The sequence below is a fragment of the Hemiscyllium ocellatum genome, chromosome 8 (genome assembly GCF_020745735.1).
Source record: "Hemiscyllium ocellatum isolate sHemOce1 chromosome 8, sHemOce1.pat.X.cur, whole genome shotgun sequence".
Taxonomy (NCBI): domain Eukaryota; kingdom Metazoa; phylum Chordata; class Chondrichthyes; order Orectolobiformes; family Hemiscylliidae; genus Hemiscyllium; species Hemiscyllium ocellatum.
Window position 1 is genome coordinate 31992935 of NC_083408.1, and position 16556 is coordinate 32009490.

Genomic DNA, 16556 nt, shown 5'->3' on the forward strand with positions numbered 1-16556 from the left:
CTCCAGTTTTGGAAATTGAGACTGCAGATGGGCCTTGGAGACCCACACACAAAATGATGAGAAGAAATTAGAGGGCATATTGCCACCTTCCCCCACAAAGCTTTGACTCTCTTGTTAATCATGAATCTTCTCTATTCCTGTTGTCAATATGATGAAGGGCTTATACCCGAAACGTCGAATTTCCTATTCCTTGGATGCTGCCTGACCTGCTGTGCTTTAACCAGCAACACATTTTCAAATATTTTCAATGAGTCTGTTTTCTGGGGGTAGGGTTTCACAGATCCCTGATCTGTGAGGGAAAACAAGTCTCCTAATCCCCATTCTAAAGGGGGATAGTTTTTTTTAAAAGCTGTGCTACCTAGCTCGAGAGTCTCCCATGAGGGGGAGCGTACTTTCTGTACTGACCCCGTCAAGTCCTCTCAAAGTTTTGTTTCTAAGCAGCGGGTGCATTAGCCAGCCTGAGAGAAGGAAAACAGAATGGACCAATGAACAATGAAATTCCAATTATCAAAGAACACAGAACAAAAGAGTAAAATTCTGCAGAAGTGCACTAATTTAAACAGAGGAAATTTGTGATGGGAGTAGGGTCACTAACTGACATGACCCCCTTGGTGAAAGGGCAGACTTTTTTTTTAACTTTTGTAATGACCAAGTCAAATTGTCAACACATCAGAGAATGAGATTTTCAAAAAGGGCATAACTGCATTTAAAATGGAATAGGAAATATCGTAAGTAAGCTAATCGAACCTGTGAGGGGACAGCCCCTTCTCTGCACAGATTGTGTGTGCACGCATTGTTAAAGAGCCTAGTGGAGGTGTTGCGCTATAACAGCCATTCAGCAATTCATGAAGGTGTAGTGCTGGAGGACATCATGTCTTGTTCCTATATTTAAGAAGGAGAGTAGAACACCAAACTATAAACCAGCCAGCTAGCGAAAGGAAACTAATGGAGTTGCTATGAAATGGGAAAATAGGAAACAATCTAGAAAAAATAAAAAACTGTAAGAACGAACAATCAACATAGATTTCGAAAGAGAAAATCTGACTTGACCAACCTCCATTGAATGTTTTTGGAGAGATGAAAATAGACTAAGGTAATGCCGTCGATGTAATGTATCTAAATTTCTACAAGGTCCTTTTTCTAAAACATAATGCCTAAGGTTGGAATATGTAGAGTCTGGAGAGGTTTCTAGTGAGCTGCAAGCAGAGACTGTAGATAAAGAATGGCTCTTAAGAAGAGCTAACAAATTACAAGCAGATGTTAATGAACTTTGGAAAGTGGAGAAGTCATCGGCAAATTCATTTCACCGTCGACAAGAGCGAGGTTGTTACATTTTGGGTTAGAAAAATGATTGAGTCATATGCAACTCTGAAAATCAGAGATTGTGAGAACAGGAACAGTGCTGGGACCACAGACATTTACAATTCACATTAACTGCTTCGAAGCAAAGCCACAGTTTTTTTTAAATGAGCGTCAGCCTCACTTCAGGCTGGGAGTGGGATGTTGGGATAGTCAATACTGAGGAGAAGAGCAACAAATTACAAGAAGATGTTAACGGGCTTGGCAGCGTGTAGAAGTAATCGGCAAATTCATTTCACCGTCGACAAGAGTGAGGTTGGTGCGTTTCGGGTTAGAAAAACAACTCAGTCATATGCTACTTTGAAATTAAAAGTCTAAATGGGACAGAGAAACAAAGAAATTTTGAAATGCAAATAGAGCAATTGCTAGAATTGGGAATCTAGGTTCATTTAATCAAAAGTGAAACACTGACTGCGGTTGATATTGAGAGGACTGGAATTGAAAAGTGGGGGTGTTATTCTGAATATGTGTTGCATTGAGCTTATAATGTGTGGTTCTGATGGCCTATTATAGAGGCTGAGACTTTATTGTCGGGCGTACTGAAGTGCACTGAAAAGTCATCAATGTTGCCACACACTGTGTCACCTCGGTACAAAACCTTACCAAGGTTGAAAGAAATAAGGAACAAAGTTAATAGTTAAACATCACAGGCACTCTTAGTGTAATGTAAAACAAAAGTTAGACATTACAGTCTTTCTTAGTATTAAGTAGAAGAATAAAGAAATAAAGCTAAAGGTTCAGCCACTGCAGTCTCTCTAAGCCATTCTGGGACTGCACTCCCTACAAGGGCTCGATCTTCTGCGCGTTGGCTCATGTCTCCTACTGCAGATGTTAGGGGGAACCTCCATCACTGTGTTGGGCTTGCTCCTGGTATCTCAGAGCCCCCCCCCCCTCCCCCGAAAGCCGAAATCTAGGCTTTTAGTTGCTGCTGCACACCAGATCCCCAAAGCCCTAATCCAGGTGTCGCCCACACCAGGCCTCTGGTCCGTCTGCCGGGCACCAGGAGCTCACTGAGAGTCCTGGCTCAGGCTGTTAGGGGCTGGAGAGGGTACAGTGCCGAGTTATAATGATAATACATGACCTGTGACACCTATGTCGAGAGTGTGTTGCTGGAAAAGCACAGCAGGTCAGGCAGCATCCGAGGAGCAAGGAGAATCGATGTTTCGGGCATAAGCCCTTCATCAGGAATGAGGTGATATTTATACCTATCAGCATAGAGCAAACAGCCTGAATCTTGAAAAGAGGTGGCTGAGGGCTGACCTAATGGAGATCTTCAAATTTCAGCAGGTTTTCAACAGAGAGGACCTGGGGAGAGGTTCCCCACGTATAGCTAGAGACTGTCAGTACAAGATAGACAGCAGTGAATTCGGCAGAAAGTTCTTCAATTGAATGAGTGTTGCAAATGTGGCACTGGCTATTGTGGGATTGGTTGAAGCAATTGACAGTTTTAGGAGAAGCAAAGGGTTTAAAAAGAGGAAAATGACCTGAGTGCACTGGTCAGACCAGATTTCACCCTGTGATTCAACACCCGGACTGCTCATCCTTCCCCAGTGTAAGGAGTAGAGGGTCTGGTCTGGTCTGTGTAGCTAACCTTGGCTGGTGCGTATGGCCGGGTAGACAGACTGCAGAGTCCACTCAGTGGAGTTCCCTGAGGTTCTCTCTAACTGCTGGGATAACGCTCTCACCACTGAATCAGAAGGCTGTGGGTTCAAGTCCCATTCCAGAAGCTTGAACATTAGATGGTGCTTCAATCTAAGGGCTGAGGAAGGTGGAATCAGATTGGACTGAGGCCCTTTAACCATCTTCCCGTTCAATCATAATCTCCACGGTTACTTTATGTTCTGGGCACTGGGGTGTGTTGCTACTCTTTTTATTTTACTTTTGTTTTCTGAACTTTGCGTTTCGTTTTCAGGTTCCAAGTACCTGGAGGACGCGCCCCCACCAGCGGTGAGAGCGAGTAACCATGGAGACAGTGGCAGAAAATGGCGGGGGTGGCTACAACTGGCAGAAACGCTGCATGACGTTAGAGTCCCAGCTCTTCAGGTTCAGGCTGCAGGCCGGCAAGATCCGAGAGCTGTTGGCTGAAAAGGTGAATGGGGGTGGGGTCATTGGGGTCAGGGAGGCGGGGGGGTGGGGAGGGGAAGGGGGACTCTGCTTTAGCGCGGTTGCTGTCTCCACCACGTGTCGTGAGCCATGCACTCCAAACAAAACCCAGTTCGAAAGCTTTCAAGAACCGCAGTCAGCTAAACGGTGAGGCCTTGCTGTGTTGTCAGAATCCATGAATCAGAAACCACGTTAATACAGAAGGAGGCCATTTGGCCCGTTGTTTCTGTGGGTGGCCCAATTTAAAGAGCCCGTAGTCAAGCCCTTTCTCCACATAATTACACTGCCAATTCTGTTTTGAACCTCGTAGTATAAGGTAATGACATGATATCTCAGCAGTCAGACGCTACAGAGAATAGAGGTTAGGGTGGACATCAACGCTGAGATGAGTGTAATAAGTCTTTACATTGGGCAGTGCTCCCTCTGGGTAAGGCTGTAGAGTCCAAGGTGAGTGTCCTGTCTATAAGGAGAGGGTCAGACTCTAGCATCTCGAACTATGGGGTAGCCTGGCCCAGGGGGGAACAACCAATGGAGGATCAGCAACACATGGGGCCCACCAGAGTTCATGCCAACTTGGCAGCACATTGGACTGGGATAGTCACATGGATTCTGGCCCCAGTGTGTTTTCAGAAAGTACATTCTAGAACACAGTAGTGCATTGTACAACAGGAAATCCCTTTACATTAGTCTCTGTGTCCTTCATTAATTTCTTTTTGTATCTGTGTCCCCTGGTTAACAATTTTTAGGCCCAAATTTCTCCTTATTTAATTGAACTCTTAATGGTTCACCATCCATGACAACTTGTCAGACACACACCGCACACATTCACGACAAAAACAAACCTTTCCATTTAGTTGTGGGGATAGGACACTGTGTCGCTGCTTGTGCTCCTGACCCTGGCTCTGTCTTTCACCTACCTTACGTCCCAAATCGAACACGATGGACTTGGCAAACCCCCACTCGGTGACAAAGACAGAGATTGCTGGCGCAACTCAGCAGGTCTGGCAGCATCTGCGGGGAGAAAGCAGAGTTAACGTGACTTGTCACCAAAGCCATTGACAACTCAGATAGGTGGGGAAGACATGAGTGAATAGGTGGAGATGGAGCCCACAGAGAGAGACAGCGAAAGAGAGAGAGAGAGAGAGTGTTGAAAGGTGTAGGTAAGCAAGGAGATTATGGATAGTAGGCCAGACCAGAAGGAAAGTTGAACGCGTGATATTAGGAACTAGAATCGTACAATCCCTTAAGTGTGGAAGCAGACCATTCAGCCCTTTGAGTCCACACCAACCCTCTAAAGACCATCCCCCTTATCCCTTGGCTAATCCATTAGCCTGGATCCCAGGCGCAATTTAGCACGGTCAGTTCACCTAACCTGCACATCTGTGGATTGTGGGAGGAAACTGGAGCACCTGGAAGAAACCCTCGCAGACACAGGGAGAATGTGCATACTCCACACAGACAGTCACCCGAGGCTGGAATCGAACCCAAGTCCCTGGCATCGTGAGGCAGCAGTGCTAACCACCAGGAGTAGGACAGAGCGGATTAGCTATGCTGAGTATATAATGTGATAATGGGCTGAGGAGTGCGTGAGGATAGTGACTGCGCTTAAAGCAGCCCATCCCATAGCAGGACAGAGTGCGATGTGACAGAACAACATTGAAGGATGGATTCAGGCACCAAAGGTATTGGACTCAACACTGCATCCTAAAGGCTGACCACGAGGTCAGGTATTTCCAGAAAGAGGGCTTTCCATTGCATTAAGTCTGATTCCCAGGCATCACTGCATACAGTCTGGGTACATTACACAGCTAGAGAAGCCAGGCAGCGTTGGGTCCATCAACCTCCTGGAAGGCAACTGGGGCATTTGAGTCTGAGTGGCATGACTCAGCAGTCTGGTACAGAATCATCTCAGGCAGAGGTCCCCTTCACGCAGACAGGCAAGGCAGGCTGCGAGTAGGCCCCGGAGTAAACCTCCCTTGGTGATGTAGGGCCTTTCAGCTGGCCCATTGATATTAGATTACTTCCAGTGTGGAAACAGGCCCTTCGGCCCATCAAGTCCACACCGACCCGCCGAAGCACAACCCATCCATACATTTACCCCTTCTCTAATACTACGGGCAATTTAGCCTGGCCAATTCACCCGACCTGCCCATCTTCGGACTGTGGTAGGAAACCGGAGCACCTGGAGGAAACCCACGCAGACACGGGGAGAATGTGCAAACTCCACACAGTCAGTCGCCTGAGGCGGGAATTGAACCCGGGTCTCAGGCGCTGTGAGGCAGCTGTGCTAACCACTGTGCCGCCCATATGGGAGGTGAGGTAGCCGTGGCCTACTGCATTAACGCCTGGTAGGCAGTGCAGAGCCATTGCGGAGCCGGGCAGCTCAGGACACAAACACTTCTTTGAATGTTTCCCCAGAAGCTGGCACGGGAAATCGTAAGCGCGGGTCACGTTGTAGTTTGGGGTTTTCCCACATTCCGGCAGCTTCTGCAAAACCTTCTGTCGTCTTTGTGGAGTTTTGTGGTCAATAAAAATGCTGTGTGCTTTGTCCTGGGGTTTTGAGTCTAACGGCAGACCCAGGAGCTGCCAGTCTCTACAGCTAAAGGGAGAGCAATGTTCCTGGACCTATTCAAGAGGTATTCTCACTCTGTCTCTGAATCCCTCTTGCCCCTCTTCCACCCTCTCCCCCTCTTGGTTAATTGGATGCTAGGATGATCAACATTGACCTTGTTTTTAGGGTTTGCTAGTACCATCTAGCACACACAGCCCCCCCGCCACCACCACCAACCCGTGACTGTGGGTTATACTAAAGACCTCCCTGGGTCATGACATGGTTACCCAGGATATTCTGGAATATTTTGCACATGAAATCTGAGCCCTGATTGGGCTCTCATTATAGGCTGCAGAATTCTCTCACCCATAGTGGAGGCAATGGTCTAGTGGTATTATCACTGGACTGTTAATCCAGAGACCCAGTTAATATTCTGGGGACTTGGGTTCAAATCCCGCCATGACAGATCACGGAATTATCATTCAACCTTTCTGGGAAAAAAAAAATTGGACTTGAGAGTCTGATGATGACCATGAAGCCATTATTGGAAAGAAAACCCATTTGGTTTGATATGTCCTTTCGGGAAGAAAGTGCTATCCCTACCTGAACGGGCCCATGTGTGACTCCAGACCCACAGCAATGTGGTTGACTCTTAACTGCAATAAATGCTGGCCTAGCCAGAGACATCCTCATCTTGTGAATGGACAGAAAAGAATTCCCTCCCTCACACTTTTTGACAGATATAGTTCTCAGGAGAACACCCTTTAGGTAATGGGTAGCCCCATCCACGGTTGTAAGGATATACTAGGAGCCCTATTTCGTTTTGGGCAGTGATCCCAAATGAACCACAAACACCTTTTTGAATATTTCCCCGGAGCTGGCACGGGAAATCACAGGTGTGGATCATGTGGGATTTTCCCACATTTCGGCAGGTTCGGCAAAACCTTCCTTGTGGGGTTGTGGCCAATAAAAATGCTGGCTATTCTGAATTTGGGTTTTGAGTATTGAGTGGTTAGCACTGCTGCCTCACAGCGCCAGAGACCCGGGTTCATTTCCCGCCTCAGATGACCGACTGTGTGGAGTTTACACATTCTCCCCGTGTCTGCGTGGGTTTCCTCCGGGTGCTCCGGTTTCCTCCCACAGTCCAAAGATGTGCAGGTTAGGTGAATTGGCCACGCTAAATTGCCCGTAGTGTTAGGTAAAGGGGTAAATGTAAGGGTCTGGGTGGGTTGTGCTTTGATGGGTCGGTGTGGACTTGTTGGGCCTAAGGGCCTGTTTCCACACTGTAAGCAATCTAATCTAATGCAACCAATCTAATCTATAACGGCACGCTTGGCCTCCTGAATCTCGAGAGCTAGCCACAATAATTGCCTACAGTATCCTGAGCACGTCACTGGTGGAACACTGTCCATCCCTCATTTGTAGTTCTGTGAGGGGTTAATTCCTCATCAGCATCTTATTTCTAATGCATTAACATTCAGGACTGCTTCTGCCTCAGCTTCAGTACGAGCAGGCTGCTCTTGTGTTTGCGACAGTAGATCAGCTTGTTGGACTGAAGAGAAACAAGGAAGCTCCACTTATTGTCTCCTTGACGTCTTCCAGACTCCTGAAAAAATTGTCGTATCAACCTGGAGAGTTTTGTATTTGCAGCGCCACATCAGCCTCCACTGGCTGAGCTGGTCTGACCATGAACCATGTGACCACACGGTCAGAGAAAATGCCCGCCACTCTTTCTTGCAGCTGTTCAAACTCCTTGAACTCATCTGGGCAATTTAAAGACCAAGAGAAATGCTCTTGAGAAATCAAATATTCCCGAGTCTTTAAACAGGAAGTGGATGGTTGGTGCTAATTTTGTCATATTTTGTAAATGTGGGGGGTATCATTACAGAAACAGAAAGGACTGGGAGCATCCATCTTGGGCTCAGATCAGGAGGTTCACCGAGTCTCGGAAAACAGCACTGATAATCTCGATTTGATCTTTCCCGACAATTGATTTGACTTAGCGTTTTGGGTCTGGTGACCTTTCCTCAGAGGAAGAGTCACCGGTCCCGAAACGCTAACTCTGATTTCTCTTCGCAGATGCTGCCAGACCCTGCTGAGTTTTTCCAGCAACTTCTGTTTTTGTTTCTGATGTACAGCATCTGCAGTTCTTTGGGTTTTATTTGATCTGATTTATTACTGTCACATGTACCTAGGTAGAGTGAAAGGTTTGGTTTTGCGTGCAGTACAGGCAGATGATACCAAACACAGTGCGTTAGGGTCATAGAACAGAGCGAGGAATGCAATGTTACAGCTGCAGAGAAGGCGCACACAGAGCGAGATCGACATTAAGTTTAAAATTTGAGAGGTCCATTCTGAAGTGTAATAAGTGGGGAAGAAGCTGTTCTTGAATCTGTTGGTGCGGTGTTAAAGCTTCTGTATCTTTTGCCCAATGGAAGAGATTGGACGAGATTATAACCGGGGTGGGAGGGGCCTTTGATGATGTCGCTGCCTTCCTCAGGCAATAGGAAGTATAGATGGAGTCAGTGGCTGGAAGGTTGGTTTGTGTGATGGACTGGGCTGTGTTCACAACTCTCTGTCATGATGGATTATCTCACCCACACTCCTGCCAGAAGACCTGCTTGACAATTTAGATGTCACAGTGACTGATCATGTTATACTTTAACTATGTCTTTGTTAACGTTGGACGTGTCAGAGGTCGGACAGCAACTGGGGTTGTGTACTTACAGGGTAGCTTTTCATTCCACAACTCTTGGCACCCATTTGACTTCATAACTCTGTATAATACGTGGAGTATTCTAGAGGACGCTCAGCTATGCTTGTCAGCTGTCAGACTTGCCTCAGCCAGAAGGTCGTAGTTCATGTCTCACTTCAAAAAAGTCTTTTTTTTTATGAAAGAATCGCTCACAAGAGGTGGTCATGACTGGCACAGTTATACCTTGTTAGAATGTGAAAGTGCCCCCTCTAAAACCCCTTACTGAGCCCACAGGTAGAAGAACTGCGGATGCTGGAAGTCTGAAACACTGACAGAAAGTGCTAGAGAGACTCAGCAGATCTGGCAGTATCTTTGGAGAGAGCGCGGAGTTCACGTTTCATTTCTTGTGACTCTTCCAAACCTGCATCCACTTCCATCTAGACGGACAAGGGCAGCAGATACACAGGAACAGCACCACCTCCAAGTTCCCCTCCAGGCCACTCACCATCCTGACTTGGAAATTTATCGCCGTTCCTTCACGGTCACTGGGTCACAATCCTGGAATTCACCCCCCTCTAAGGTCAACCCACAGCAGGTGGGCTGCAGCGGTTTAAGAAGGCAGCTCACCACCACCTTCTCAAGGGGCAACTAGGGTCGGGCAATAAATGCTGGCCCTTGAGTGGCTGAAAGTGTTCTGGTGATTCTGTTAGCAAGTTCCAGGTTTTGGATCCGGTGACAGTGAAGGGATGGTGGTGTATGTTTAACTGGAGATGGTGGTCCGTGTATCTGCTAGCTTAGCCTCCCAGTGTTGGAGGTTGGAGATTCGGGAGGTGCTGTTAGATTAGACTTACAGTGTGGAAACAGGCCCTTCAGCCCAACAAGTCCACACTGACCCACCGAAGCGCAACCCACCCATACCCCTACATTTACCCCTTACCTAACACTAGGGCAATTTAGCATGGCCAATTCACCTGACCCGCACATCTTTGGACTGTGGGAGGAACCGGAGCACCCGGAGGAAACCCACGCAGACACAGGGAGAACGTGCAAACTCCACACAGTCAGTCGCCTGAGTCGGGAATTGAACCCGGGTCTCAGGTGCTGTGAGGCAGCAGTGCTAACCACTGTGCCACCGTGCCGCCCACGGTTAAAGAGGCGTTGATGCGTTGCTGTGGTGTGTACCATGACCCTGTACCACTGACAGCACACCAGTGGGGGAGGGGCTGCTCAAAGCCAGGATAAAACGATTGAGTGCAGGCATCCCACGCTTTTCAAAAGTTAGCTTTACACCACTTCACTTTTACGAAAAAGTACCTGTTTTTGCTAACCCCAAGCGGGATTTTTGCTTTTACAAGAAAAGGCAAAACTTTTCCCATACAAATTAGTTGCTTCTTCGCTTTACATCATTTTGACTTGGGAAAGGTAAGCTCCACTTTTGGATAGTGGGGGATACCTGTTTGTTTGAACGGTACAGTTCTGAGGGAATATCGTCAGGTAAAGGATCCTCCCTACCAATGGGGCACTAAACCAAGATCCCTCTCGAAGGATCGCAGCGAGGGGCTGTCGAAAGACAAGAATGGGGTGGTGGGGGCAGTTTTCTCACCAATGTCGAGGCTAATATTGATTCTCCAAACATCATCTTGCACTGCTGAGCATGCTCTTTGGTTATCTTTATTTCTGCTTCTGTTGTGTGGACATATCAGCTGTCCGGGTTCCCTTGAGTTACTACAGGAAAATCTGCCAGCTGTAAAACACTACAGGGGAGCATCCTGAAGCCCGTCACATGGGAGAAAGTTTTCTTTCTTTCTCTCTTTCTCTCTCTCTCCTTCTCTCTTTCTTTCTTTTTCTTTCTTTCTCTTTCTCTCTCTTTCTTTTTCTCTCTCTTTCTCTCTCTCTTTCTTTTTCTTTCCTTCTCTTTCTCCCTCTTTCTTTTTCTCTCTCTTTCTTTTTCTCTCTCTTTCTTTTTCTCTCTTTCTTTTTCTCTCTCTTTCTTTTTCTCTCTTTCTCTCTCTTTCTTTCTTTCTCTCTTTCTTTCTCTCTCTCTTTCTCTCTCTCTTTCTTTTTCTCTCTCTTTCTTTTTCTCTCTTTCTTTTTCTCTCTCTTTCTTTTTCTCTCTTTCTCTCTCTTTCTTTCTTTCTCTCTCTCTCTTTCTTTCTTTCTCTCTTTCTCTCTCTCTTTCTCTCTCTCTTTCTTTTTCTCTCTCTTTCTTTTTCTCTCTCTTTCTTTCTTTCTCTCTCTTTCTCTCTCTCTTTCTTTCTTTCTCTTATTCTCTCTCCCTCTCTCTCCCTGTCTTTGTGTGCGTGGCCTGAATGGGACCATCGTCGGGTAGGAGCTCACCCGGGGAGCCTGGCGTCGAGTTTCTGTCGGGGCTGATCTCTCCGCAAGGTTTTGCTCATTGCCAGCAGACTCTGAAATCCCTTTTCCCTTCTGACGTTCAGCCTTCAACCACTGGCTTCTAATTGATGCCAGACTCTCCAGCGGTTTTGTTATATGATTAGAAACTCAACGGAGCTACAAAGGGAGGTGTCAGGGTGGAAACGCGACTGGCAATTACTCCGAAATTGCCGACTTGTTATGTTGCGTGGTTTCAGACCCAGGGAGATAGGCAGCACCTCACCCCACCAACCTCCAGGACTGAGCCCTCTCCACCACGGAGATTTCTTTTTGATCATTTTCTCTACTGGCTTCTTCTGAAGAATTTGATCTGCTCACTGAATGGGGAAGCGACGGAAGATTTTTGTTCTCCATGCATTATTTTTTCCCTGCCCTCTGTCTGTGTCCTGTACTTACCGTTACACGTATTTGATTATTATCATCGGCCAGTCCTAATCAAGTCTGTTACCTGGCTCACTCGTTTTCAGAACTCGTTGCACTTTGAATCTAGGGGGTGCCGGAAGATTTGGAAGCTTTTTGAGTGCTGTGCTCTCGGCAAATCCGAACGCTAAGGTCTCTGTGTGTTAGTGAAAGCCAGCAGTATTGTCCCTCCCTGACTCTTAGTAGAATGTACTGTCGCAGTCAGCTAGGACTACAGGGCTCAACTCTGTGTTACAACCATACAGTCACAGAGTCAGGGAACTGTGCAGCATGGAAACAAACCCCTCAGTCCAGCTTGTAGTGCTGACCAGATATCCTGAATTAATCTCATCCCATTTGCCAGCATTTGGCCCATATCCCTCCAAACCCTTCCTATTCATATACCCATTCAAATGCCTCTTAAATGTTGCAATTGTACCAGCCTCCACTACTGCCTCTGGCAGCTCATTCCATACACGTACCACCCTCTGTGTGAAAAAGTTGCCCCTTAGGTCTCTTTTATATCTTTCCCCTCTCACCCTAAACCTATGCCCTCTCGTTCTGGATCCTACTTAAAGAGTGTGCATTATTCTTTGTTTCATCCACTTAAGGGGTGTGTGGTGAGTTGTGGACTGCATTATCAAGGTGTCCTGAAGTTGTGCTACTCGCTATATAAACGCACATCTCCGCTTTCCTCACTTTGCGCGAGGCAGTGGAGAGGTGCCCTCAGAGGCACGGAGCTCCACTCCTGTGTGTCTTTTGTGGCTCCCAGTAGATTGCCTTCCTCTGACTCTGCTGCTGATGTGCATTCACATTGTGTGTGTGTGTGTGTGTGTGTGTGTGTGTGTGTGTCTGTCTGTGGAGGACCCGTGTTCATTTGAGCTGGCTCCAGACCATTTTCCCACACTCCTTATGAATTAGAACGTGACCTTGAGCACGAATCAATTTGGAAGTCACAAGGTGAACAATGAGCACTTTATACTGTTCAATAAAACTTTTATCTATGCATTAAAATAATTGTGGCCTTGTCACCCCTCCCCCAACCTCCTTTGGCCTGACCCTCCAGGATCTCTGTGTTTCGGTTCTGCCCCCCGCCCTGATTTTAATCACTCTACCATCGGCAGTGCTACACTGAGTTGACTAGGTCCTAAACTTTGGAATTAACTTCCTAAACCTCTCCATTTCTCTCTCTATCTTTTTCACTTCTCTCTCGTCCATTGAAGCACCCTGTAATAATTACCATCTTGTTCCAGTCATTGGCCAGATATTGGGCTCACTGTCAAATTTTATTTGTTGTGAAGTGAACTTTGGAGGGTCCCCTACATTCAAGCCATCATGTCTGTCTGTTTGGCCACTTAGGAAATGATACGCCATTTTAGAGTCATTCAGCATGGAAGCAGGCCTTTCGGCCTAACTCCTCCATGCCAACCGAGTTTCCTAATTTGTACTCGTCCCATTTGCCTGTGTTTGGCCCATATCCTTCCAAACTTTTCCTACTTGTGTATCTGTCCAGATGCCTTTTAAATGTTGTAATTGTACCAATCTACCACTTCCCCTGGCAACTCATCCCATACACGCACCACCCTCTGTGTGAAAAAAGTTGCCCCTCAGGTCGCTTTTTAAATCTTCGACCGTCTCACCTTACACACATGCCCTCTAGTAGTTCTCAGCATAGACTCTGCATCCAGCTGTCTAATGGGTAGAAAATCCCTGGCTATGTACAATTCAAAGTATGTGGAAAGATACAGGAATTTCTAGATCAAACTGTGCCTGTTTCTCCTGCGTGATCCGGCCACAGTGGAGTTGTTAACTGTTGCATGTGTCAACCTCTTTTTGTTTTTTGATTAGTTTACAACTGAGCCCCCAGACAGTAAATCACAAAAGCTTTATGGTTTGTACCTGTCCTGGCTCAGTACAGCACACGTTGGATTATTCCTACTCCCCTTCTCCTTTCTGTGTAGCTCAGCAAGTTTATCCTTCGCTAAACAGGGGCCAAATGCTAGCAACTGGGATTAGGTTAATGGAGGATGTCTGGTTGGCATGGACGGGTCAGACTCGGGGGTCTGTTTCCATGCTGTGCCACTCTGACTCTAAATACTCGTCCAGTTCCCTTTTCGAAAATGCAGTGAGTCCGTTTTCAGACAGGTCAAAATAATACTGTGCAGAAACAGGAACTACTCTTCTTTATCAGTTAGCTTAAAGTGGTGTCCTCCACTCACTGGCCTTCCTTCCAGTAGAAATGGTTTCTCTTTTTGATAATATATCGAAACCTTGATGCTTCCATTCAAATCTCCGCATCCCTAGTGTCTCTAGTCCCTCTATTCCTCTGAAATTTCTTATCTCCCGTCCTTGATTTGACAAAGAGCCCCCTTGTGTTGCAATGACTTTGGCTTTCAGGGTCAGCCATTACTCCCAGGCCTGATGCTCCCCGCCCCTGAACAAAACTGACTCAAAAAGCATACCAGTGGAATGGAAACACGCAGTCCATATTCCGAAATAATAATCAGCGTGGAGATCTTTGTTTTACCGCAGACTGCTACATATGGGAGAACTCTGCAGAGTACTTTAGCAGGGTCGTTACTGCTGGGCACGGTTATAACCCTCTCTTTGCTCCCAGGGAGACAGCCGCATTTCAATTCCTAGCAGTGACACAGGGGAGGAGATCTAGTGTCGCAGGTGAATAATGCACCCACTATACTGTGTGGACGCACAATGTTAACTCTGTGGGGGCTGGACCATTGTGGAATCCGACTTGCGCGTCGAGTAAAGACATGGTGGTGCCAGGGCACGAGGCGGATAAGAAACCCTTTTCAGACTTTGTAGAACCACTGCAGAAGTGGGTTTCCATATTGGGTGGTGTCAAGCTGTCTACAGCACGGTGGGGCAAATGACTGCACTGGTAGATGGTAACCAGAGGGGACTTGATAAAAGCAAGGTGCCCAACACACTGGGAATATAGCATAGGGAGTGCTGGAAAAGTTCTGCAGGTCTGGCAGCTTCTGTGAAGTTGGGGGGGAGAGAGAGAGAGAGAGAGAGAGAGAGAAGCAGAGTTAACAGTCTGAGTCCAACATGGCTCCTGTTCAGAGGGATTACAGATCAATAGGAGAACAAGGGCTTTCTGCAGGTGGGGTGTGAGTCTCCCGCGAAGTAGGCCCCGCTCCCGCGAAGTAGGCCCCACTCCCGCGAAGTAGGCCCAGCTCCCGCGAAGTAGGCCCCGCTCCCGCGAAGTAGGCCCAGCTCCCGCGAAGTAGGCCCCACTCCCGCGAAGTAGGCCCAGCTCCCGCGAAGTAGGCCCCACTCCCGCAAAGTCTCGCCCAACACTCACGCTAACAACTTTCTCTCCTTCCTCTGTGGGAGCTAACACAAAGGGGAGTGGTCGGAGGTGAGAGTCCGCACTGTCTGTGGGAATTGCAGACGGAAGAGGGAGAAGGCTCGAGTTCCTGCGGTCAATGTTTCAGGAGCTCGGGAGCAAATTTTGTAAAACCAGCGCCGAAAAAGTTGTAATCTCTGGCCTCCTCCCGAGGCGGCATGTTGGTGAGGATAGCAGCAGCAGGTTGATATGGGGCTAGAGAGAGGGGTTTGGTGGGAGGTGCTCCGGTTCCTGGAACTTTGGGGCCTGTGCTAGGGCAACGGGGACCTTTCCCAAGGTCAGCACTTCACCCTGAACAAATATCACTGTGGGAAAGTGGGAGCGAGGAGAGGAGTTTCCACAGGTGGACAGGCACCAGAATGAAACCATAGGGAGCAGAACTAAAACAACAAGAGAGGCAGGCAGGCAGCCGCAAAGTGAAGAAGCAGTGGGGATCAGACAGCGCAATTGCAAAACCAGTCAGAGGTGGGTCTGGGCTGTGTGGACCTTGATGTATTTTTAATTAAAGTGCAGGTTAGCTGTAGGCACAAGCCATCACATGGGACAATGAGAAAATAGCAAGATAGAGATTGGAAACTTAATACTCCTGGTGACAGGGTATTCAGGAAAAACCAGGGAGGGGGAAAAAGGGAGGGTGGCGGTGTTAATCAGAGATGCTTTTAACACTGCAGTGGGCAGGATGTATCTGAGGGGTCCATTATTTGGTTTGAATCGAGGGATAATAGAGACGCTAATCCACTGGCTGCATACAATGGGCCACTATCGAGGCAGAAGTAGAAGATGAAAATTGCGGACAGTTTGCTGAGATACGTTTGCTGAGTGCTGGCAATGGTAAGATTCAATTATCTGAAGAGAAACAGGAATGTAAAATGAAGGGTTTGCTTTTATTTCACACTTAGTTTCTCAACCGCTGGAAGCTCCAAACCATTCTCCAGGCTGTTGGAAGGTGTAGGCCTGGGTTTCTGTGACAATGGAGCATCTGTTAGAGCACCTGAAAAATCACCAGTCCCATCCCAGGAAGGTGACCCCTTTTTCTTAAATGGGGGGTGGGAATGAGGATGGGCCGCATTTCGTTAATGTGCTCTTCTAGATTCCTGTTCCAAGCAGTAACTGCTTCCACTCGATCAGATCTTTGGAGGCCAGGGGTGTGTGAAACCCCAGGCGTAGACCCGATAGGAGCGGCTCTGAGCTTTTGTACATTTCTTTTGGATAGCCAAGGTAGCCCCCTTTTGGTTATGGTCCTGGGACACATGTTTGGAGACCTTTTGGAATTGTTAGAATCTCGTTAGTTGTTAGACACATTGAAACTGTCAGCAGACCTGTTAAAGCAGCTGTCGAGTAATCGTTAAAGATGGGAAGCATTAAGCCAGGCATTCTTGCCTTTTTAAATGTTTCAGAAAAGAAACTCGAGTGTTAAAAAGACCATTTCTTGCTATTTCATGCTGTTCACATAAATCAGTGGGTTTCTCTTGTTGGATTACTGCTGTGTGATTGATTTCACAGCCACCATTGTTAGAGTTGGGTGCCTGCCAGTTCAGTTTGATTGGTAGCTACAAGTGTCAAATGAAGTGGCATTATAAGTTCAAATGCTTGTTGTTATAAGGGATTAAGTACTGGAGTTAAATGTTTGATGTGATAAGGCATGTTTAATTGAAGAAATGTAAATGTACTGTTTTTTTTTCAAT

The 16556-nt window shown here is 47.1% G+C and overlaps 1 protein-coding gene across 1 annotated transcript in view; it reads left to right on the plus strand.

Moving 5' to 3' along the window:
* plekhh1 (pleckstrin homology domain containing, family H (with MyTH4 domain) member 1) overlaps nucleotides 1–16556 on the plus strand; it is a 159110-nt gene that overhangs the window by 27531 nt on the left and 115023 nt on the right. Inside the window, exon 2 of the mRNA XM_060828794.1 lies at nucleotides 3272–3448. Within this exon, the coding sequence (XP_060684777.1) occupies nucleotides 3323–3448 (126 nt within the window). The 5' untranslated portion in view covers nucleotides 3272–3322. The remainder of the gene's footprint in view (nucleotides 1–3271; nucleotides 3449–16556) is intronic.